Source organism: Oreochromis aureus, linkage group 8 (genome assembly GCF_013358895.1).
Source record: "Oreochromis aureus strain Israel breed Guangdong linkage group 8, ZZ_aureus, whole genome shotgun sequence".
Taxonomy (NCBI): Eukaryota; Metazoa; Chordata; class Actinopteri; order Cichliformes; family Cichlidae; genus Oreochromis; species Oreochromis aureus.
Window position 1 is genome coordinate 17,743,802 of NC_052949.1, and position 25,547 is coordinate 17,769,348.

Here is a 25,547-nt window from a genome sequence, read left to right on the forward strand (position 1 = left end):
TTATTAGGCCCCTGAAAAAACTGACATTTATATTTAGCCAAAACTACTGATGTGCAATGATGTGCTTTGTAATGCTCAAATCTTTTAAATTCAAGTTAAGACTAGGTGTGGTCTCTTGTGTTCTGGGGGATTCTGGATGTCTGGAGTTTTACGATCTCCTCCATACCTGTGTCATGCCCTGGAGGATGGGGCAGCTCTCCCCACACCCTTTTCGTGTTCAGATCATTACATGAAGGAACCTTTTAAAAAAACAGTTCTGTTTCTCCATGCTCACAGGTGTACTTCACCTGGGTGATCACACACACACTTACACTGCATCCCGTTTTTGGCTCCTCGGCACCCCGTGACAGCACACTATGTGCATCGATCCCACAAAATTGGAATTCGTGAACTGCACAATAATGTTTAACATTTAGTATTTACTGCCATATTCCCAGCTATATCGTTGGGATGTTGTTTATTCTATTACTCTCAGTTTTCTTCTTTCTTGTTTTATTTTGTTTCTTTCTCAACAGGTGATCCAGGTGATCGATATATGTATTTTTTGTCTGCTTGCTCTGTTGGTTTTGTAGTTTTAGCCCTTTTTCCCCTGTCCCTCTTCTCAGCTGTTTTGTTTTTCCCATCTTTCTTTCTCCCAGTTTCTTTCTCCCAGTAAAGTGTGTCCCGTATTCAGCAAATGAAAATAAAATAAACAATAAACATTGGTGAAAATGTCAGTCAAATGGACCATTACGTAAAGGCTGGGATGACACGTCACTGTAGAAATTTGATAAAGGACAGGTAAAGGTAGTCCCTTGGGAAGTTACTTTCTTTGCCTTTAGACAATTTGTTCTGATGGCAAAAGAGGCTTTTTAATTTCAGACTGCCATAAACCAAAGCTTGACAGTGCTTCTTAGCATTGTCTTTGTAAAAATAACTTCTGCAGTAGGTCCAGGAAATCCACTTAGAGTCATCTTCCACAGCTTACACACTCTCAGTATAAAAACCTCAGTTATGGTCTGTGTTGTAACTTGAGAGAATATCATGCCCACAATTAACAAAATTAGTTTAGACTTGAGAAAAAAAATGTTGATGATGAAGCAACATATCTAATATAGGCCTATTTGACCAACTCACACTGCATGCATAATATAAAATTAGCAAATTATAAGATTTGATGACTTACAGGAACTGGATGAAAGTGCAAAGGAAGTCAGGCAAAATTACCCTTTTTATTTTTAGGCTTCTTGTAAGGAGGATGCTTTAAAGGATGATCTGCTGATTTCGTCAAACAAGCATGAAATGAAAACCATGCATATTCTTTTATATGCATACTATAAACTGGAAATTGATTCTCTACAATCATTCATTTATTTCTTATGTACAATTGAAAGTGACAAAAATGGAGTATCCTCTGAGTAAAACCATCTATCAATTTATTTTCACAACAGTTAACAAGAACTGAAGTTAGCTGGTTAGTTATTTTTTTAAGGATATTGATTTATGATTAAAAAATAACTTCATATTCTTTTAGCAACTAAAACTGCTAATTGAGTGTTTATTTTTAAAAAAGTGACAAAAATGGACTGGTGAGTCATCATCATAGGATCCAGGACTGGATCAGCCCCCGCCCCCCAAAAAACAAAACAAAAAAACCTGACAATACTGTCAGTATTGTAGCTCAGCCTACACAGGACTTCCTCTGATCATACGTATATGTGTAAATGTATGGGATCAGTCTATCCCTGTTAATGAGGTACATACCACTTGGACTGGCAGTACTATTACTGAAAATACAGTCACTTGAGCCAGCTGTCTAGTTAATCTCAAATTCCCTTTTGTCTAAAACATTTTCAAAGAGTAGTTGTTGTTGAGTCTGCGCTTCCACAGACCCTGCTAGTTTAGAGACTTATTCCTGATGAAGAACGAAAACAAGACAGAACATCTTCAACCGGTCTTTTACTCGCTAATGAGGAAAGGCTAGTTCAGAACCAGGCTGTGGAGCTTAACGCTCCTCACCTGTCTCCAGCCCAACTCCTTCAAAGTGTAGCCCTCCTCGTAGCTTTTTATTCCCATGACAGTTATAGTTTACACAACACAACACAAGCACCTCCCACCGTAAAACCCCCCAATGGTTCTAAAAGACAAGGCACTATGTGTGTATGTGTGTGCACATGTATGCATGTCTATGCATGTGCAAGAACATGTGTGTGTGTGTGTGTGTCATGGGGGTGCGTTTGTGTGACCTCCTGCTCACCAAAAGGATCATAAAAGCAGAAAGCTTACAACACAAGATAAGATGTGCCTAATAAAACCTCGCCCACCACCAGAGTGGCTGGAGAGGTGGTCAAAGACGAAGGAATGTCTTTGATCATGCTGCTTGAACTAAACTTTACAAATTTAAGAAACACAATGACAACATTCAACAATTTGACTCCAACAGTTGTAAAATGGCTAACTGATCTTCTGCAGAGGAGTGGTTTATTTGTTTTATTCAGGATTCACAATTGATGGCAGTACAGAAATACAGTACAAGCAGCTGCATGACCTTCAGCTTTCAGGTTCTGCAGCACCTTGTTTGGATTTGTAAGACAGACACTCTCTCTACTTTTAAGACTAGGCATAACACTTTATTTTTTGATCCAACATAGTTTTAGAGATAAATCGGGTAACCCCGAGCCTGGGCTTCCCATGATGCAATTTATTTTTATTCAGGCACCTATTTTTAGTATATGCATTTATACACCACAGATAATCATTAGTTGTTATAAATCTTTGACCCTCTTCCACAGATTGGCTTTCTTCCAGTCTCACTCCCCTCACACAGGCTTAGTGAGGGGCAGCCATCTGCCAGATGGTTAATTAATTGAAATATTTAATACATTAATTAGCTTTGAGAAGTAACTGTATAACTTCTGCATTTTTATCTTTCTCTGTCAGCAGAATTATTACCTCACTTCATTTGTCTAATAAAATTGACTGGATAGTTTGGTGCATATTGGGGAATGGCTGCTATCTCAGCATTGTAAGATGTGAAAAATATACTTTAAGGCTTCCTCTTCCTATTCGTGTTTGTTCCCTTTTCACGTAAATGGCCTTCTCCCCATTCAAACCAGCATTTCTATAAGTTAACATTTATTTTCACAAACAACTAGTCACAAAGCATTGTCCACAAAACAAAATAAATCAGCAAATTAAATGTCATAACAAAGACAAGCTCAAAGGCAAATTAATTAAATTAATAAAAGTATTGGAGGAGAAAGAATGCTGAGTTGCATCCAAAGAACACAATACCTACTGTGAAGCATGCGGGTGGATTTCTGCCAAGGGACCAGGACGACTGATCTGTGTAAAACAAAGAATGAATGGGGCCATGTATCGTGAGATTTTGAGTGAAAACCTCCTCCCATCAGCAAGGGCATTGAAGATGAAACATGGCTGGGTCTTTCAGCATGACAATGATCCCAAACAAACCACCCGGGTAATGAAGGAGTGGCTTCGTAAGAAGCATTTCAAGGTCCTGGAGTGGCCTAGCCAGTTTCCCTGGTTAAACAATAAGATTTTCAGTTGGGTTTTACAGTAGTCCACAGAGTCAGCTAAATGTAATTGTCGTGTGAGAATGTTCCAAAGTTGTGGTGCCACAGACTGAAAAGCTTTGTCTCCCTTCGTGTTTAATCTCATACATGGAACAATCAACAGATTCTAAGCCTGTGACTCATAGCCAAGTCTATGAGTAGCAGTGTGCTTGGTAAAAAGCTGTTTAGTGTGCTGTATGTGAGAGCAAGAATTACAATGAATGTGAGAGTGAATGAATAGTGGAATTGTAAAGCGCTTTGAGGGTCTCGAAAAGTGCTATATAAATGCAATCCATTATTATTATTATTATTATTATTATTATTGAAAACGTAACGAATGTGTAACAAATATAGAATCGGATGCGTGTGACAAGTGTCACCTGGCAGTTTGCTGCCTTCTGCCAGGTGATTGGCAGAGGAGCTCTGAAAAGGTAGTGGGTGTGTGGGGTGAGTTCAGCGCTCTTCTGTGGGAAATTCCAGAGGTGGTTAACTCACTCTGGTGCAAGTGGGTATATTGTTCGGTAAGAGACTTTTGCCATTTTGTTAAGATATATTATTATTTTAGGTGCCCATTTTTAATGTGTGTTGTTGGACTTTTTTTAGTTTGACCAGGAGTTTTAATGGAGGAATTGATCAAACTCTTTTTTGTTTTGTTTATTTGTTTGTGCCACTTCCCTTTAAAACCCAGATTCCAGGTCATGCATAACAGTAATTCCCAGCCCATCCCTGCCCACAGGTAAAGTGATTGCAGTGTCTCTAAACGGGGTGTGACGGTTTGCAGTGTAGTGTTATTTGTTCACACCTTTGGTTTGGTAGGTCTCATGTGCAGCTGGGGGTATTAGTAGGATGTGTTGTAAATCCTGTCTGGGAATAAACAGAAAAATGTATGTTTAATTGAATTGACTGTAAGATTCATTTGTTAAAAGTTCATTTGTTATTTCAAGGATTTATTCTAAGGTTCCTAGGTTGTTAGATTAAGTTTATTAGATTCCCCCTTGTGTCTCTGTGTTTATTTAATTGCAAGTTCTTGTGCCTTGCTTCCCCTTGTGTTTTTTTCCATGTTTCCCCTGCTCGTCACGTGTGTGCTCTCCATGCTCCTGTTTTCTCTCTCCCCCTCCAGTCTGCGTCTCTGTGTGCTTCCTGTTTTACTTTGATAGTCTCCTGTCAGTGTATGTCATGTTGTGCATGATCCTGCCCTGTCTCGTTATGATTATTTGTGTCAGCTGTGTTCTCCGTGTCCTCCCATGTCCCTCGTTATCTTTCTGTGTATTTATGTCACGTCCTCCCTCATGTTGGTGTTTAAGACAAGATTACTGACACAAAGCTAATCACTAAACCAGGTTAAACAGTGGACTAGGGTGAAGCCAGCCAGTTTAAACTGCAATTAGATATTGTCATTTTTTGGTGGTCTGGGAACAGACACAGTCTCTAAGGGGGTGGGGTTTTGGGAGGATGGCAGAAGGAGAGACTGGTCCCAATTCTGGATAGCCACATTTTGGGGGAGGGGAGGGGTCCATATTTGGAATTAGGAAATAAGATCATAAAAACCATATGTTATGTAGTGAGTAAAAGACACCAAGTAACCAATAAGGGCCTCTGTACTACCCATGCACGCCTAAAGCTCTTGCAGGAATGAGCCCAGAATAAATGGGACAGGAGGGTCAAGATCAGCCAGGGTACATTAAAGTTTATTATTTTAAAAGAAAATACAAATGTCATATATATAAAATTAACATACCTCCAGCTGACTACTATGTTTGCTGCACAACTTGAATGTGGTCTTCTAAAATCACTACTAAAAAGATGAAATACAATAAAAATCAAATACATTTCAACAAACTTAAAAAAAAAAACACTAAAAAAAAAACAGCCTGTACTTTGAACTTCTGCTGTAGAGATTTACAACGACAGTTTGTGTAGCAGACAATGGAAACTTCTCAGGCTCTTCAACTTCTCATATAACCATCGTCCACAGCCACTTGTCAGTGCAAATGAGAGAAGACGAGCACCTGCTGCTACTTCCTCTTTTATACCCTCCCTTGGGTCCCCTGGGTCCTAAAGTCTTCCCCATTACAGTTATGCTTAACTTGTTTGAATAATATTCAAAACTAAACTTGGCTTTAAATTAGAAAGAAAAAAAAATAGAAAAAAGACTTCAAAGAAAAACAATGGGACATTGTGATGTTTTCTGATAATGATTGACCTCATAAATCATTTCACAATGTTCTTACCTATAGTTAATTTAAAAAATATTGTTAATGGTACTTAATATATGCACTACTGAACCTGTATTTACTTAGTATTTGATTGATACCAAAATCAACCACATCAACCATCAAATTCAATATTGCTCACCAACACTTCCCAGTTCCAGTGGCAATGATACCCTTACCTCCTTCAAGTAGGAGGGGGCAAGTCTTTCTGACTGAAAGTCATGGCTTCATATTTTGGAGGTGCTGTAATTCATTTTTCTTAATTTCTTTTACAAGAAGAGGCTTTTTTAATCATACTGTGGTCAGTGGGAAAGATATTGTAATCTGGTCAAATGTGGGGTTTTTTTGGCTATTGAGTATTCTAATTATTATTCATGATTACAGTAAATTCATCTTGTGGCTCCAAAAGTAATAAACTTCTAATCTTGTTTATTATATCTGTTTCTATTGTTTAATTAAAACCAAGTTGATGATTTTCTAGATAAAATGTAAATGACATCGCCACAGTGTTGTGTAGCATCAAAGAGACAGTGTTGTTAGTACTGCAGCTACTCCTACATAAGTTCCTCTAACTCACTGTCTTAGCTTTGAGAGGTAGCTGTTTGAGTTCTGCATTTTTGATTTCAGCTCACATTATTAGCAGAAGTCGGTTCATGTTCATCTATCATTACCCTCGTTCCTTGGGAGCGACAAAATGGACTGGATAATTAGTGCTACATTATTCTTGTCAGGTAAGACAAATTGGTGCCTTCAGATTTAATCTATCACTTTCTAATTATTAATGTCTTCAAACAGTAGAAATATGACTGGCATTTTAATGAAAACCGTGTTTCTGGTAAATACAGCAGAGACACATTTTAAATTTTTAAAATTTAAATTTTAAAAAAGTACAGTGAGTAGTATTAACCTTTTCATGTATGAATCAATGGTAACTTTATTGTCCCTAACGGGAAATTGATTTGCAGTATGTCCGTACAAACAAACAAACAGACAACCAATGACAATAATGACAATCAGGATTTTTTTTAATTATTTTTATGTTTAGGCATTTAGGCTTTATTTTACTTTATCAATACTAAGATGTTTTTCTGTTATAGAAGTGTACTGAGTGAAAAAGTATTTCATAAGTCGTCATCATAAATAAATAAATTCTTGATTATTAACAAATGATTAAACTTGATTAAAACAAGATGAAATAATCCAAAATAATCATTGTATATTTATACAGTCATTATATATACCTGCCTGTTTTGTTGAGGTCTACAGAAAATGTGAGGGTTACTTACTGTATGGTATTCTGACACTGCACCCAACTTTCCTACTGTGGTTATATTTGATATTTAGTGTAAATAGCATATGCAAGAGTGAATAAATGATGAAGGGAAACTATGAGAGTCTTTTATTTAACTCTTGTTTACGCCATAACAAGAAACAGAAGTTGAGTCTCATGTCTTATGCTGATGAGGTATAAATATTAAATATTTTTAGATTATGGAAACTACAAAATGAAGCTGCTGCTGTTGTTGTTGAATACTGCGGCATGAAGAAAAACAGGAAATTTAAAAAAAAGTTAGCATTATACAGTGTCATACTGACTGCTTTTAACATCTAAAACTAAGAAAGACTTTAACAGAAATAAATAACTTATACTGAACAAAGACTTTGTTATGTATGGTTGCAGTGGTATGAGATATTCACTGTACAGTAATCATATCAGAAAATGTTTAAGTTTCCGTATTGATATGTGACTTTGGCGCTTCCTAGTGTTAATGAAGGAAACCTACAGTTAAGAAAAGAATTAAACCAACTCATTGACTGAATTAGTTGTTTCTTACTTTTATACTGCATATAAACAATTATAATTAGAGATGCTATAATGACATTATCATTCTTTACAGTGGCTCTAAATAAGATTATTGATGTTCTTCCTTCTTTGATTCTTAGTGTTAAATGCTGCACTTTGTTTCAATATTGATCCTGTGGCTTGGAAGACCCTCAGTAACTCTGCTGCTGGTTTTGGCTACCAGGTGGTTCAAAGACAATCAGAGTAAGTCAGAACAAGGATTATTATGTTGAATGTTAACCAACAAGATTGTTTAAGATTACTGCTGTTATTTGAACTACCACCTCTGTTATGCCCCACAGCAATAAATACACAAGCATACAATACTTTGGAATGGAACCAAAGTTTGTTCTCTAGACTAACATCATTGTCTGCATTTATTTTCCTAGTTTGCTCATCAGTGCTCCACTGGAACAGTATTCACAAAATGGAAGGGGAGAAATATTTAGGTGCAGCACCTCTGCCCAAAACTGCCAAAATATACAATTGCAAGGTAGGTAACCACTAATTTCTAAACATCTTCATGGGATGTTCTACTGTATAACTCTTGCAGTAAGTATTTTGTGATCAATAATGTTTTGTACAGGTCCTGGCACAGCCTTAAAATTTTATATTCACTCACCAATTGACTTAGTAAACCAATAAAAAAAAATCAAATTTTCCAGTTTTAAAATGAAGTAATACTGAAATTGATTTCTGTTTTTCATCCCTTCTTGTTGAAAATGTGCCAGACAAAGCAATGTTAACACTATCGTGTTTATCTCTTGTTTACAATATAGAGTTAATGCAGCTTTGATAGTTATCATGGCAAATAGGGAAGTGTTTTATTATTATTTATTTTTATCTTATGATGCTTTTAAGTTGGTAGTTTCACTTGTTTTATTCCTTTATGATTGTTTTAAATATTGAATGCTTTCACTGCAGCACCAGGTTTTGCAGTCAACATGTCCCTTGGTTTGACAATGAAAAGTGATCCCACAGCACAAAACACTGTGGTGAGTTGACAAACTGCAGATCATAGTCCTCTCTCTTTTTTGTCTCAGATCTTCTTATAATGAGAAAATTCAGGTCATTTCATGACAAATCTGTGTGCCTCCCAGCTGCCCCCCACAGAATCACTTGATGTTTTGGGTACAATAACTTAACCATATTTAATGAAATCATGAAAATGTTTACCTTTATACTTTTGAAAATGTTTCCCCAAATTAGAACTACTCACATAAGACACAGGACAAACACATGGATGTATAATGTATTGAGGAAATAAAGGGGATCTTCAATGGTGGAAAAATAATTGTGTTTAAAAAAAAAAAGGATTAAAAGGACACATTTCAATACTTCAATACTTTGAGGACCTCTAACATGGAACATTTTATGGTAATGAGGTAAAATTGGCATGGTTTCTTTAAATAGACTAAGTATAAAAAAAATCTGCAGATTTTAAGAGGTCATGATTTTTTTTTAAATTTACATTTTTTGTGATGTTTGATCATATATGGAAAGAACCAATGACATGAATAATAACTTGACTTTGTCTCCTCTCAGGTGTGTGGTCCAACCATTCCAAAGGACTGCAAAAGTATCACCATGTACAATGGTGTGTGCTTTCAGATAGACCCTTCTAATACATTTGGACCACCTGTACCTTCTTCCCTTGAAGGTAACAGTAAATTTAATTTGTAATTTTGTTTGTTTGAAGCTTTGATGTAAAAGTTTTTTTTTCCTCATAAGTCTTATTTCAATCTGTTTAATAAATAATAATACATAAAAAGAGCTTTTCTGGGGTCATTAGCCCTTATGCAGAGGTGGCAAAAGTAAAATTACAGAAGCAACTTCCGTACTCGAGTAAAAAGTACAGGTTCTGAAATGTACTCAAAGTAAGAAAGTAAAAGTTGCTCCTTGAAGGACAACTTTACCCTCTTTTTTATGCAAAGATAATGGAACACTGTGCTATATTACTATAATAATAAAAATAACATTTGTACATGAGAGTACAAATGTTATTATGTCGGACACAATCAGTGAAAGAGAATAAGAATCTAAGATTTGTTGTAGTGGCTCAGCAGGAATTCCCTACACTGACACTATTCTAGTTTTTTACTGTCTTTATACCAGACAGTATAAAGTTGGTATAATGGTTGAATTCAGTGACTAAATCTAAGCTAAAATGCAAATGAATCTAATACACTTGATGTAATCTAAGTCTGACCATGAGCTCCACAGCCACTGTGTATCAGTCCAACACAGGGCTATACTGTCAGTTCACCACAGTACAACAAGCTAGCCTCTTTATGCTTCATAAAACTACCCAGTGTTTTAATACAACATTTGAAAAAACACAAAGTAAGAATATAGTTGGTTTTACAGGATGTTTTGCAATATGAAAATACATAATTAATCAAAACACAAGTGTCAGCTGAGCAGTCCTTATGTTTAACTGTAACCTCTCGTCTTCATCTCCTGAGTCCATCTTTGAGTTAATTTATGTCACCTTATAAATATACTGTGATACTGTTAAATCTAAAGTAACAAACCTGCTTTGAAAATGTTAGGAGCAGAAAGTATAGATTTTTGTGTAAAAATTTAGATAGCAAGAGTAAAAAGTTGTCAGAAAAATAAATGCTCAATTAAAGTTAGTAAGATACCTGAAAATTCTACTTAAGTACTTTTATGAAATATTTGTACTTCATTGCTTTCCACCTCTCCCCTTATGTCATCAACACTCAACAACAATCAAAAGTTGTAGCTGTCTCCACCATTTTTCGTCTCCCTGCAGGCCAACTGAAATCAGCTGATTGTGGCCATGCTGCCCATGATTGTAACACAAATGTGCATTATCTTGTAGATAAATGAAGAAGCTTTGTAACACATGCAACAACATAACTGTAACTGTAGTGTGAATATTGAATTTAGTAATCAGATTAGTTACAAAATTTAGCATGTGTTATATTAATGGAATACTAAACAATTTAATGTACACTACATGTACAAAATGTGCAAATGTACAAAATCATTCTCAAGTACCTAAAAATAAATTAAAACATTAAAGCTAAGAATAAAATACTGACATCAAGTTTAGTAAAATTCCTATAAGTATTTTTATATCAAACTCTTAATTTGAATGTGTGAATATAATTTTAAATATGATTGCATTTAGTACTCACAAAGTGAATACCCTCTCAATTTTTTTAAGAGGACATTAAAGAGAGGTTTGTCTAAGTATGTCGTATTTATACTGCATTTACTGAAAAGCTCAGAATCCTTTTGTTTGCATGTTTAAAGTGTGAGGGGGAAAATGATCAAATCCATAAAAATAATTTCATTTTAAATCCATGTCTTTGATAGTGTGCCCGCCGCAAGTAGACATTGCCTTTCTGTTGGATGGTTCAGGAAGTGTATCTAGTGGAGACTTTCGGAAAATGAAGAAGTTTGTGAAAGATCTAATCCAGTCATTTCTCTCAATTGATGCACAGGTGAGACACTGTAGGGCCTCTGTCAAGGACAGACACAGAATATTTGCTTTCTTATTTCTATTTAGCTTCACAATTCTCATATGTTTTAAATATTATTTCTTCCTTTTTTTTTTTTGTTGCAGTTTTCTGTTTCCCAGTTCTCAGGTTCACCGCAGGTTCATTTCTATTTTAAGAAATTTTCCTCATCTGGATCAATTGAGACTGACATTGATGGAATATCTCAGCAAAGGGGAGCCACTTACACTGCTAAGGCCATCAGACATCTTGTGTAAGGGGTGTCATGATATTACTGAAGCACTAAAATTAACTCATTCTCAAGACTGTTCAGATGATTTCTTTCTGTGAATCTGACCACATTAAGTACTGTGTGGACTGACTAATGCCAGATCTTCAAAAGAGATAATGTACATAGACGTGTCCTTTGAAGGCTAAATTACAATACCAGCAGAGCTGCATCAAGAATGAGACCTGGTGAAATACTAATAACATCTGCAATTTACCCCATGAGCACAAGATGGTTTGTGTTGAATTTCTTTTTTTTGGACAGGGAAAATGTTTTCACATCACACGGAAGGTCCAGACCGAATGTGAAGAAGGTCTTGATAGTAATTACTGATGGAGAATCTAATGACAGGAGTGATCTGGGAGGTTCAGTGCAGCTTGCAAAGAATAAAAACATTGTTCGATTTGCTATTGGTGTAAGTCCTTCCATCATTTCAACTTGCAGAATGTGGAGTTGCACACTGATAATGTGTTTTGGTCAGTTGTCAGACTAAGGTTACTTGATGCTATGCTAATTGGAGAAAAGTAATAGCTCAGTTGTCAGTGACCCCACTGTGTAATTTTATGTAGTCTGCTACTTAATTGCTAAGTTGCTTCAAAATGTTCCATTTTGAAATAATACAGTCAGTCATGGATAATATAGAAGGGAAAAAAGTGACTCATTATTGTACAAATTATTTGAAATACTGTGGAAAATGCAATTATTGCCAGTTTGGGAAGCTTTTTAGAGCATGAGAGAAATGTTAATGTGGACTGGGTTCTAAGTTCATAATATAATGCCTCTCTATAAATTTCATTATAAGGGGGTGAAAAGTTTAATAACTATATTTTATGAACTCAAGTACATTTTTCCAAACAACCCTAGGTGGGAAACGCATTTACTCAGTACGCAGCAAAACAAGAACTGGACACCATTGCATCGTCTCCTTCAGACAAACATGTGTTTCAAGTGAAGAACTTCAATGCACTTGAAATAATAAGACAGAATCTGCAGGAAAAAATTTTTTCAGTTGAAGGTACAAACAAATTTATTATTATGATTTGGAAAAATTCCTGTGATTGCTACAACAATTAAAATTTATTACATATTAAATGCTCCATTGAGCTGCTCCCTCATCAATATGATTATTATGATTATTATTGCTACTTGAAACATAATCAAAGAATGAACTTGTGAAGTGAAGTGGAGTTTTATTATATTTGTTTTATCTTTTATCATCTCACTTATTTTGACAGGATCTCAAACCAGTGGAGAGACACTGAAAATGGAAATGTCTCAAGAGGGATTCAGTGCAGTTTATGTGCCTGAGGTAATTAAAACTACCTGAAACTCACCAGACAGTCTAGTCATAGAAAGAGAGATTCACATGTGCCCGTGTGCCACTTTTTATGATCTAAAAGCAAACATACAGTTAAACAGTTAAATCAGTTTAATAAATTATATATAAATTGTATTTTCTGTCTACACTGTAGGGAATTCAGATGTCTATTGTTGGTGCAAACCAGTGGAAGGGAGGCTACGTCCAATACACAACAGGAGGCCAGAAGCTGAAAACATATGAGGATGTGTCTTTGGAGCCTGACAGTTATCTTGGTAAGAATATTACAGCTTTAACAGTCTAACTCATACACATGTATTCAGGCATACTTTTGCAAAATGGACAAAATTTAAAAGGAGGAGGAGTCTTAAACTGTCTTTCTCTTTGACTTGCTAAATTCTAGGTTACTCCATGGCAATTGCTAAAACCCAAACTGGTTCACTGACAATTGTTGGTGCTCCAAGATATAAACACAGAGGAGTTGTGGTCGCTGTTAACAGACAAAGCTTTGAAACCCAAAAGATTGAGCCCTTTTCATCACAGGTATGTATCTAAACCTAGACATATCTGAATGTTCTCTGAAAATTGTGAACTATATATAAATTATTTTCTCAAATTAACATCTTTACGAAACTTAAAGACGTTAAGTCACTTTCTTTCCAAGCTCTTTAGATTTCCTTTATGTGATTCTTTTCATTTAATAATTCGTTCCTTACACAGTATCAGACTGGTGAATATTTCGGGGCAGAGGTGTGTGCCATGGACATAAATAATGATGACATCACTGATCTAATCTTCATATCAGCCCCAATGTACATGGAGCCTGATAGAGAGGGAAGAGTTTATGTTTGCAGATTAACTGATTTGGTAAATCAGTTTTATCTACAGCAATGAAATTAATGAATTAGTTTGTCTATATTTTAATGACCATAAAATATTCACTCTCCTCCTTTCAGTTTGTGGAGTGTAATTTTGATGATCCGTTAGTACTAAGAGGACAGGCAGCTGTCAAAGGAAGGTTCGGCTCTTCTCTTGCTGTACTGCCTGATCTAAACTCAGATGGATTCAGGGATTTGGCAGTTGGAGCACCTTTGGAGAATAATGGTGAAGGCAGCATCTACATATTCCACGGTGAAGGAGGAGGAAGAATCAGTCCTACTTACTCACAGGTACACAACATCAAAGAACTCGCAAATATTATTAAATGCATCTATTATGCAAAGCCACACTATGCAGAGTGATTAATAAAATATGTCCATGTACACAGAGAATTACTGGCTCTGAGGTCCAGTCAGGACTGAAGTTCTTCGGTCTATCGATCAGTCAGTCGTCTTTTGACCAGAGTGGTGATCAACTGCCTGACTTAGCGGTGGGTTCAAAGGGCACAGTTGTTTTACTGAGGTAAGTCCAAGATAGTCCAGTCAGTAATGTTGTCTATCATATTTCTACCATTTTTATTAATGTGAAACCCTAATGATTGCATTTGTGTGCAAAAGTTTTGGTCAGTTTGAAAAGTCCTTATTATATGAATAGTGCATTTGTTTTATATAACCATGGAAGTATTCATAATAAGAGATTTAGGACTTTTAATTGAATACATATATAGGGTAAAACAGGTATCTATCAAATCATATTACTGGAGGTTTATTTTAGGTTTATTTTATTTTATGTTTAAAGCCTTACTGCTCATTAGTAAAATACTTTTGTTCCCACTTATCTTACCACCAGATGAGAAATGCTCTGCTGACTGAAGCAGCAATAAATTAGCACTAGGCTTCATTACTTCAAAGCAATGATCTCTGTGCAGAAATGGAAATGCCTGCAGTATCCAGATTTTATAAAACAGTATGTAGTTCAGGCGTTTCTGATCATATCTGACCTTTGAGAGCTAATGTTTTTGATAGAACTAGATTACACAAGTCTTTTCTTAATTCAGGTCAGAACACCAGATTTGAAAAACAATTGTTAATTTGGTACTACTTAAAACCCAAATGTGGTTCTCCTTTGTTTTCCTACATTCCAGATCAAGACCCATAGTAATGGTGAAAGCTGAGGTGTCATTCAGCCCAGTCCAAATCCCTACACAGAATGTAGACTGCTCAAAACCATTGGAGAACACAGCTAACATCTGCTTTACTATGAGTTCAATATCTACAGTCAACACAGGTTCATTATTTTCTTCAATTTTCTAAACCAGAAAGCCAAATGCATCAGTTATTTTTATTTATTTATTTTTTTGTTGTTGTATACATTTCTAACATCAAACTTTGATTTCCAGAGTTTGATGCTCAAGCAAGCATTCATTATACTTTAACACCGGATGCCACTCGCAAACCTCCAAACAACCGAGCTTATGTCAGTGGGAAACAACGAGAGGAGTCCAGCTCAGTTACAGTTGAATTAATTGGCAAACTGTGCTCAACCGTCACATTCTTCATTGAGGTAAAACCAAATAACAACAGTAAAAAACTAATACAACTAATAAAGTTCAGTTTCTATTTTTCATTTAAGAATCCTCTAACATGGATCCTACTACTGCCCTCTTCTTGCAGGCCTGTCCAGAGGATGCACTCAATGCACTTTCCAATGAGCTGAAATTTACATTTGATGGTTTACCCTCAACCACACAACTCAGACCAAGTCTCGCCCCACAGGCTCAAACAACAACCATTTATCCTGTAAGTAACCCTGGAAAAAAAAACACAATGACATTTTAACTGGGCAGCTTAGCCTTAGCTTAGCCTTTATGAAGTGAACACAAAACAACTAACCAATACCTCTGGAGAGCCTTGTACTGCAGTTGTGCCTCTAAATCCAAATTAATTATAAATGGCCTGTATTTGTATAGCGCTTTACTTAATCCCTATGGACACTTTTCACTACATTCAGTCATCCACCCATTCACACACTGGTGATGGTAAGCTACATTGTAGCCACAGCTGCCCTGGGGCGCACTGACAGAGGAGAGGCTGCCGGACACTGGCGCCACCGGGCCCTCTGACCACCACCAGTAGGCAACAGGTGAAGTGTCTTGCCCAGGGACACAACGAATGAGACTGTCGGAGCCGGGGCTCGAACCAGCAACCTTCTGATTACAAGACAAACTGCCAACTCTTGAGCCACGATCGCCCCCACAGTGCTGCACATAAAACGAAGAAGATCTTGACCATAGAAGAAGCCTCAGTTGTTAAAAACCTGATTAAACAGAATTAATCTGTTTGTCCTGTTTTGTCCATTTTCACACCAAGATCATGCCCCCTGGATCCTTAACATAAGGATGTCAATGCTACTGCTAATGACTACATTAGCAGTACTTTTATCATGTCATGAAATTATGAGCTATCTCTGTGATATCATTTCTTTCAACCTATAAAAAGTTTAATTTAGTCTGTAAATATAAATTTTGCCCTTTTCCACAGTTAGAGTTTGAGATCAACTGTGGCTCTGACAACAAATGTGTTGACCACCTGAAAGTGGATTTCAACTTTACCAGGTGAGGCTCAGTTACAAAATGTATGCTTTGCTTGTATGTCTGCTATCATCATAAACATCCCATGTCTTAAAAAAAAAAAAAAAAAAAAAAAAAAAAAAAAAATGCACGCTAAAACTGACTGCAGAGGAAACCAATTGTATTATTTATTCTATATTAACTAGTCTTTCAAATTTCAATTATTTGCAATAAATAAACCTGAGATTAAAAATGGATTTTAAAAAAAAACATCTTCAAATTTGTTTTTAGTTGCATGTTTTATTTTTTCCTCACTTATTTTCCATAATAGGCCATCACTAATACAAGCACAACTGATGATACCATCAGTTATGCTTTGCATTTTGTGCTCATCAGCAAATGTTAGCATTGTTACGTTCTTTGTCTAGGCGTGTATGAACGCAACAAGGAGTTGGCCCACTCACACACCACCCAAGTAAATACACAAACAACAATGTCTTCTAAAATGCTAAGCAGCCATTTATTTTCTTCAGCAGTGAGCAGTGCCAAAAATAACAAACAAAACTCCCTACTGGTCCCTGGGCTTTCCTACACAAAATAAAACCAACCAAAAGACCATCCACTTACCTAACTTTCTAACCAAAAAACAGGAGAAAACTTAATCAACAAAAATGGCTTCTCACACCTACTAGGCTGCTGCAGTGAAGAATATGTACAAGGTGAACAAAATACCCGATTGCTACTTGACGAGACTATTTACAAAACTAAAATACTAACACCAGACACACGAGTGGAACATGGTGGATACACAGACGGACCAGCCCTACAAAGGCAGAGGACGCGACTTAAATACACACAGAGAAACACAGGGAGATTACACACAGGTGGGGAACACAGCTGGGAATAATCAACAAGACGAGACAGAGGTAAAACTGAACACACTCACATGAGACGCAGACCTTCACAATAAAACAGGAAACGAGAACACTACACCAAGACGCAGACCTGACACTGGGAGACAGACAGAATGACACATGGACCCTGAACTAAACTAAACGTGAGATACAACCGAGAACAATATCCTTAAACTTGACATAAAACAAAACACTGACAACATTAAAACATAACTCAGGAAATTATATTAGGGATATTAGCATGAGAGTAGTGTTAATTATATCTGATCTATCTATCTATACAGGGAGTGCAGAATTATTAGGCAAAAGAGTATTTTGTCCACATCATCCTCTTCATGCATGTTGTCTTACTCCAAGCTGCATAGGCTCGAAAGCCTACTACCAATTAAGCATATTAGGTGATGTGCATCTCTGTAATGAGAAGGGGTGTGGTCTAATGACATCAACACCCTATATCAGGTGTACATAATTATTAGGCAACTTCCTGATGGATCCTGTCTTATGTCTGGAAGATGATATCAGGAAGGCGCAAGTTAATACAGAGGTGGTGGTTGCTGTCTTCTTTGATGTAGAAAAGGCATATGATATGCTTTGGAGAGATGGTCTACTAATTAAGCTACATGAAGCAGGGATAGGAGGAAATATGTTTAATTGGGTGTTAGACTTTTTATGTGACAGAACAATTCAAGTTAAAATAGGGTCGCATGTTTCTGAGCCGTGTGTGATAGAAAATGGAACTCCTCAGGGAAGTGTAGTTAGTCCAACGGTTTTCTCACTTATGATCAATGATATTTATAAAGATGTGTCTGATAGTTATGGTAAATCACTTTTTGCTGACGATGGAGCATTATGGGTGAGGGGGAGGAATGTTGACCATCTCGTCAGGAAACTTCAAGAGGATAGGTAAAGTAGAAAAGTGGGGTGTAGAATGGGGTTTAAATTTTCTGTTGAGAAAACTAAAGTAATGTTTTTCACAAATAAGAAAAATGGGGAAATAAACGGTTATACTTGTATGGGAAAGAGTTAGAAAGGGTGGATTGTTTTCGTTTTTGGGTGTGGTTTTTGACAAGAGATTAACTTGGAAACATCACATAGAGCACGTTGTGGGGAAAAGTAAAAAGGTACTTAATATTTTGAGGTGTTTAGCGGGACTGACATGGGGTGCTAATTTTGCTGCACTTAAGAGTATTTATCTCACGCTGATTCGATCAAGATTGGATTATGGGTGTGTGGTATATGGATCAGCGGCTAAGACTTCCTTGAAGAAGCTGGATGTAATTCAAGCTCGAGCACTGAGACTTTGCTTAGGGGCAGTTAAAACAACACCGATATGTGCTCTGCAAGTGGAATCGGGAGAAATGCCGCTGTATATTAGAAGGCAACAGCTGTTGGTTAATTATTGGATAAATTTGAAAGGTCATGACGAAAACCATCCTGTTAAGAAAGTGTTAGGGACTTGTTGGGAAAGAGGAAAGGTTTTAAAAATAGTTTTGGGTGGGTTGGGGATGATAGAGCACGAACTTTAAAGTGTATGACAAAGACTTCCATCAGACAGTGTTGTGGCCTTTACGACCCATATGGACATTGAAATATATTGACGTAGACAGATCGTTAACGGACACTAAAAAAAAAAAAAGGAAAGTGACCACGGATATTTGTCAAACATTCTATAACAGATTGGAGAGTAACTACAGTGACTTTGTACAGGTGTATACAGATGGGTCAAAAGATCCTAAAACTGAAGCAACTAGTGTAGCAGTGGTAATTCGGAGTTAAATATTAAGTTGGCGAAAAGAACATCAACTCGTCTGGGTGTATATGCCGTTGAATTGTATGCCATACTGCTGGCTCTAGAATGGGTGGAAGACAGCAGAGTCTCCAAAGTACTGATATGCAGTGATTCATTGTCCGCATTATTAAGTATTGAACAAGGATACACAACTACCCATCAGCAAATTCTGTATGACATTCTTTTTGCTCATCATAGACTGTCTGACCAAAATAAACATGTGGTAATAATGTGGACTCCGGCTCATGTGGGTATTTTGGGTAATGAAAGCGCAGATAGGTTGGCCAAAACAGCTGTTAAAAGAGTCGACATAGATGTACAGATACCATTGTCAAAATCTGAAGGAAAAGTATAGTTTGGACAGAAAGTAAGAACTTCTGGCAAATGGCATGGGATACTGACACAAAAGGAGACATTTGTATAGGGTACAACACACAATAGAAGCAAAGAGGAGTAGCGGATTAAAGAGACAAGAGGAGGTTGTTATTAGTAAGAGACAAATGGTACTCTTTTTAGGATAGGTTCCGACTTTGTGTGAGTAGAATACTGGGCCACTGCTTTTTAAATGGTACTCTTTAGGATAGGTAAACATCCGACTGGTGTGGAAAAGATGACAAGTTGATATGGAGACGGTTGAGCATGTACTCCTTAGTTGTAGGAAGTATGCAAGGCACAGGAGGGAGGGTGATGGGGTGAAATGAGTGGTGGAAGGAACTTACGTTTGAACAAGTGGTTAATGAGTTAAGTCATGGTGAAGGGAAAGTGGTGGTTTTTCGTTTTTTGAGAAATACTGGTCTCATCAAGAGGATCTAAGGATTCAGGAGTGACGGACGATTAACAGCCAGGAGATGGCAGTAATGCAACAGTTTTGGATGCAAGCTGCCGTTAAACTTGACTGAAGAAGAAGAAGAAGTAGGCAACTTCCTTTCCTTTGGCAAAATGGGTCAAAAGAAGGACTTGACAGGCTCAGAAAAGTCAAAAATAGTGAGATATCTTGCAGAGGGATGCAGCAGTCTTAAAATTGCAAAGCTTCTGAAGCGTGATCATCGAACAATCAAGCGTTTCATTCAAAATAGTCAACAGGGTCGCAAGAAGCGTGTGGAAAACCAAGGCGCAAAATAACTGCCCATGAACTGAGAAAAGTCAAGCGTGCAGCTGCCAAGATGCCACTTGCCACCAGTTTGGCCATATTTCAGAGCTGCAACATCACTGGAGTGCCCAAAAGCACAAGGTGTGCAATACTCAGAGACATGGCCGAGGTAAGAAAGGCTGAAAGACGACCACCACTGAACAAGACACACAAGCTGAAACGTCAAGACTGGGCCAAGAAATATCTCAAGACTGATTTTTCTAAGGTTTTATGGACTGATGAAATGAGAGTGAGTCTTGATGGGCCAGATGGATGGGCCCGTGGCTGGATTGGTAAGGGCAGAGAGCTCCAGTCCCACTCAGACGCCAGCAAGGTGGAGGTGGAGTACTGGTTTGGGCTGGTATCATCAAAGATGAGCTTGTGGGGCCTTTTCAGGTTGAGGATGGAGTCAAGCTCAACTCCCAGTCCTACTGCCAGTTTCTGGAAGACACCTTCTTCAAGCAGTGGTACAGGAAGAAGTCTGCATCCTTCAAGAAAAACATGATTTTCATGCAGGACAATGCTCCATCACACGCGTCCAAGTACTCCACAGCGTGGCTGGCAAGAAAGGGTATAAAAGAAGAAAAACTAATGACATGGCCTCCTTGTTCACCTGATCTGAACCCCATTGAGAACCTGTGGTCCATCATCAAATGTGAGATTTACAAGGAGGGAAAACAGTACACCTCTCTGAACAGTGTCTGGGAGGCTGTGGTTGCTGCTGCACGCAATGTTGATGGTGAACAGATCAAAACACTGACAGAATCCATGGATGGCAGGCTTTTGAGTGTCCTTGCAAAGAAAGGTGGCTATATTGGTCGCTGATTTGTTTTTGTTTTGTTTTTGAATGTCAGAAATGTATATTTGTGAATGTGGAGATGTTATATTGGTTTCACTGGTAAAATAAATAATTGAAATGGGTATATATTTGTTTTTGTTAAGTTGCCTAATAATTATGCACAGTAATAGTCACCTGCACACACAGATATCCCCCTAAAATAGCTAAAACTAAAAACAAACTAAAAATTACTTCCAAAAACATTCAGCTTTGATATTAATGAGTTTTTTGGGTTCATTGAGAACATGGTTGTTGTTCAATAATAAAATTATTCCTCAAAAATACAACTTTCCTAATAATTCTGCACTCCCTGTATTGATTATATCTCACGCTGGAGAGATCATATCTCTCGGCTGGTCTGGGAACGCCTTCGTGTTCCCCCTGACAAGCAGGAGGAGGTGGTGGAGGGGAGGGAAGTCTGGGGTTCTCTGCTTGGGCTGCTGCTGCCCCCGCTACCTGGCCCCTGATAAGCGGAAGAAGATGGATGGATGGATGGAATAGCCTTAATTTCTTCCCTTTTATTCTTCTGCTTCCTCATACTCTTACAGATCTTCAGTGGTTAAAGTGGGCATTGATGAGCTTTTGCATGTCACAGTCACAGTGGAGAACAGAGGAGAAAACTCCTACAACAGTCGTGTTATTCTCACGTACCCAGCTGGACTCTCCTACAGGAAGTTCACCATTCAGCAGGTAATGCGTCAGCAACAAATCTGTATTAGTCACCACTGATCTGCTGCTCTCCCATTGTATCTACCAGTCATTTTGTTCTTAATAAAGGGAAGAATTGAGTGCAACTCCTTGGACAGTGAAGATGGTTTATCACGAGGAAGGACAGACTGCACAATTGACAAGCCAATTTTCAAGAGCAAAACTAAGGTTTCATTTCTGTTTTATTTATTTATTTATTTTTGTGCAGAACATCTTTCTCGTTTCTTTTTTCCATCAGTTTTGCACAGCTTAAAGACAGAGGATTCATTCTAATCTCTTTCATCCAATTAAGGCTTTCTTCATTGTCTCCTATGGGATTGACACAAACAGTCAACTTGAGAGGGAGATCTTTGTTACTGCAAATGCCACCAGGTACTGTTGTATGGTTCCTTTGGTCCAGGTACCCCTCATTTATGCCATATCCTACAGTACAGTACAAATAATATGAATTATTCTTTTTAGTGGAAATCAGGAGCATGCCACTACAAGTGACCTCTACAGAAAGAAATCGATTGATGTGAAATACAGCATTTTTATGACATTTGAAAGGTAAGTGTTCTTCCACTTGAAATAAAAAAATAAAATAAAAAAATGTGTGTGTGTTTGTGTATATATGTGTGTATGTATATATGTGTGTATGTATGTGTATATATGTATGTATGTATGTGTGTGTGTGTGTGTGTGTGTGTGTGTGTGTGTGTGTGTGTGTGTGTGTGTGTAACATTTAGAAATGAACAAAATATTTACTTATATCATATTTATTTAATATTTAGCTCCCTCAGCTACAACAATTTCACATTTGGGATGAATGATTTGCAGAAACCAGTCCAACAATCAGTCAAGGTCAACTATAATTTCTGCATATACTGGTATTTTTAAAAGCTAACTATATTATTTAGACATAACTATAATACTTGGTTATACTTTTGCTTTCCCGTTTAGGTTACAAATGATATCAGAGCACTTAATTTCACTGTGGTGATCAGGGTTCCTGTAAAGCTTGGTGAAAAAGACATTTGGGTGAATTTGAGCAGCCTACAGGTAATATATATATATGTCAGAAGATTTTTCTACTAACTCCAAAAATGGCTTTGGTATGGATGGACCAAATGTGACAAAATTGAGACCAGTGAAGCTCAAATAAATCAAATGTGTTTCAGATTTCAGACTGTCAAAGTAAAAATGACGAAGCACCAAGTGTCAAAGATTTTGTTCCAAAGATACAAAAGGATAAAGTGGTGGTAAGCTTTGCATTTAAGCTGTCTACGTTCAACCTAACTGTAGATTAAAAATTCACATTACACTGGATCACAGCTTATGTTGCATTCGGTCTTCTTTAAATCACCCACAGGACTGCTCTGTAGCCATGTGCAGGGTGTTCAAGTGCAACACATTCATGGGAAGACTGCAGAGTAGGACATATGAAATCTCTGCCAACCTCAGTTCAGGATGGATAGAGCAGGTAATTGATGGGAAGTCTGGGTTAAATGCTTTATTAATATATTTTGCAACTTTTTCTGAATATGCACCAGCAATATGGTTAAATCTTTAGACAGAATTTTCCTTATATTAAACGATCCCTAATTTAGGTTCAACACATTCCATTTTTATTTATTTTTTCTTAGATTGGACTTCAGTCTGCCAAATTCCTTTTGATCAGCACAGCCAGTCTGGAGTATGACAAAAACCAGTACATCTACTTTTCAACAGGGTCTGATAACAATTCTCCTGTTCGCAAGGTGAGTACATATTTAACTTGTTCCAGTTACTTAGGATCTTACATGTCATCCACATTCTGTCACCTCATCTCTCAGATTGAGGCAGAAGTAGAAGTGTATCCTCCACCAGATTTCACCAAAGCGATCGTTGGAGGATCCCTGGGAGGGTTGGCTTTTCTGGCTTTACTCACTGCTGGCCTGTATAAGGTGAAAGACTCTTTTTACACTTTTTCAATTAATTGCACAGCTTTAAAATGTTTTTGGCGACCATGTCCAGTTAAAAATTTTTTTTAGAGATTACTATATTACTATATACATTACTGATTTTGTTTTTCCTTGCATTCCTAGGCTGGATTTTTCAAGAGTAAATACAAACAGATGATAAGTGAAAAACCACAAGAGGTACCAGTTCCAGAGATGGATGCAGGAGCACCCCTAACAGAATAATAAAGATCACATTGGTAGTTGCATCTATATGAAAGCTATAGACCCTCCTGATATTTTTAGGAGTGAACATGGTGTGTAGAAATGTCGATACTAGAAGATCTGATTCATGAAAGAAAAACCAGCTGGCTGTCTAAAATCACTCCCTCAATTGTTTATTATTACACTATATTGCCAAAAGTATTGACTGATCTGCCTTCACACACATATGAACTTGAGTGAAATGCCATTCTTAATCCATTGAGTTTTATATGATGTTGATCAACCCTCTGCAGCTATAACAGCTTAAATCTTCTGGGAAGACTTTCTATAAGGTTTAGAAGTGTGTTAGGGGAATTTTTGACCATTCTTCCAGAAGAGCATTTCTGAGGTCAGACATGAATGCTGGAAGAGAAGGCCTAGCTTGCAGTCTGTTCTCTAATTCATCCATCATAGATCAGGACTCTGTGCAGTCAAGTTCTCCCACGACAAACTCAAACTGTCTTTATGGACATTGCATTGTGCACTGGTGTGCAGTTATGTTGGAACAGGATGGGGTCATCCTCAAACTGTTCCAACAAAGTTGGGAAGCATGAAATTGTCCAGAATTTCTTGGTATGCTAAAGCATTAAGAGTTCCTTTCACTGGAACTAAGAGGCTCAGGACAACTCATAAAAAACAACCCCACACCAAAATCCCCCCTCTACCAAACTTTACACTTGGCCCAATGCAGTCAGACAGGTACTGTTCACCTGGTGACCACCAATCCATCGGATTACTGGATGGACAATCCTGACTTGTCACTCAAGAGAACACATCTCCATTCTCTAGAATCCAGTGGTGGTGTGCTCTATACCATTGGAGCTGATGCTTTGCATTGCACTTGGCAGTGTAAGACTAAACAGAAAAATACAATTGCCAATCCACTGCTTAAATCCCAGACATGCACATGAAGGCAAAGCATTACAAGCAGACAAAAAGTCTGTGTACTTAAATAAATCACACAAGACTAAATATAGTGAACTACTTGAGCAGATGTAATGATTTTGACCAGGTTCTTTGAAGTATTATGGTAGGAACTTTGTCCTTGTAAAGTGACTTTATTATTATTTGAAGACTCTTAACTGCTTCTCTACAATGAGACCCTTTTTTGTGTTTAAATTTCTGCAAACATATTTTTTTAAAGAATTTGTTGTATGGTGAAAAAAAGCTTCTTTTTTTTACCATTATGTACTGTAACATGTATGAAATTCAATATATACTTACAAGCACTTGCCTAAAATAACAAAGAAAAAAATTGTGAAATGTGACTTGCTTTATTCAGGAATAAATAACAGCACATGTAATTATTCAGCTTTGTGTTGCGAATCTGTATATTCACATTATAATCTTATTGCTTTAAATTCCCTATAAAATTGCTAATATGAAGTTTTTCCTCAGTTTGACCTGAGTATCAGCAGCTCTTTTAATACATATAAGTAGAAGCTCATTAAGAGTGTTCACAGCTGTCGGTCCATTGTTAATTTCAAAACCAGTTTTTTGAAAAAAAGAAAATATATTGGTATCTGAATTTCTGTATTGTTATTGGCAATCTAGTAAACCTGTATTTACTTGGTAACATACTAATGCCAGAATTTGTAGTATCACACAATAGCATAAACTGTGATTTGTGTTTGATTTGCAACAGTGTAGCATTTTGCAGTTTACAGTTTTCATTTTTTTTTTAAAAAATGTTATGTTAGATTTTTTTGATGTTGTGTTCGAGTTTTATCACCATTTTTCATGGGAAGATTTCTGAATATAATTATTGTTGCGTCCCTCCGACAGAAGACAAAGACGATCAGTATTCTGTTTAGCGGCTGTTTATTATGAAAAGTAACACAGGCTACTCTGTGT

The 25,547-nt window shown here is 37.0% G+C and overlaps 1 protein-coding gene across 1 annotated transcript; it reads left to right on the forward strand.

Annotated features, from left to right (window-relative positions):
• Positions 1-6,428: 6,428 nt before the first annotated feature.
• On the forward strand, positions 6,429-24,913 carry LOC116320069 (integrin alpha-M-like). Its single transcript, XM_039616595.1, has 30 exons — positions 6,429-6,498; positions 7,712-7,814; positions 8,000-8,103; positions 8,535-8,605; positions 9,156-9,270; positions 10,956-11,083; positions 11,206-11,351; positions 11,631-11,781; positions 12,231-12,381; positions 12,602-12,675; positions 12,839-12,959; positions 13,088-13,227; positions 13,405-13,551; positions 13,641-13,853; positions 13,952-14,085; positions 14,708-14,850; positions 14,963-15,126; positions 15,237-15,362; positions 16,104-16,177; positions 21,351-21,492; positions 21,580-21,678; positions 21,803-21,882; positions 21,973-22,059; positions 22,284-22,353; positions 22,453-22,551; positions 22,671-22,751; positions 22,862-22,972; positions 23,136-23,249; positions 23,325-23,435; positions 23,577-24,913. Exons 1-30 carry the CDS (start codon positions 6,462-6,464, stop codon positions 23,673-23,675), a joined length of 3,435 nt encoding a protein of 1,144 aa, XP_039472529.1. The 5' UTR covers positions 6,429-6,461; the 3' UTR covers positions 23,676-24,913.
• The last annotated feature ends 634 nt before the right edge of the window (positions 24,914-25,547 follow it).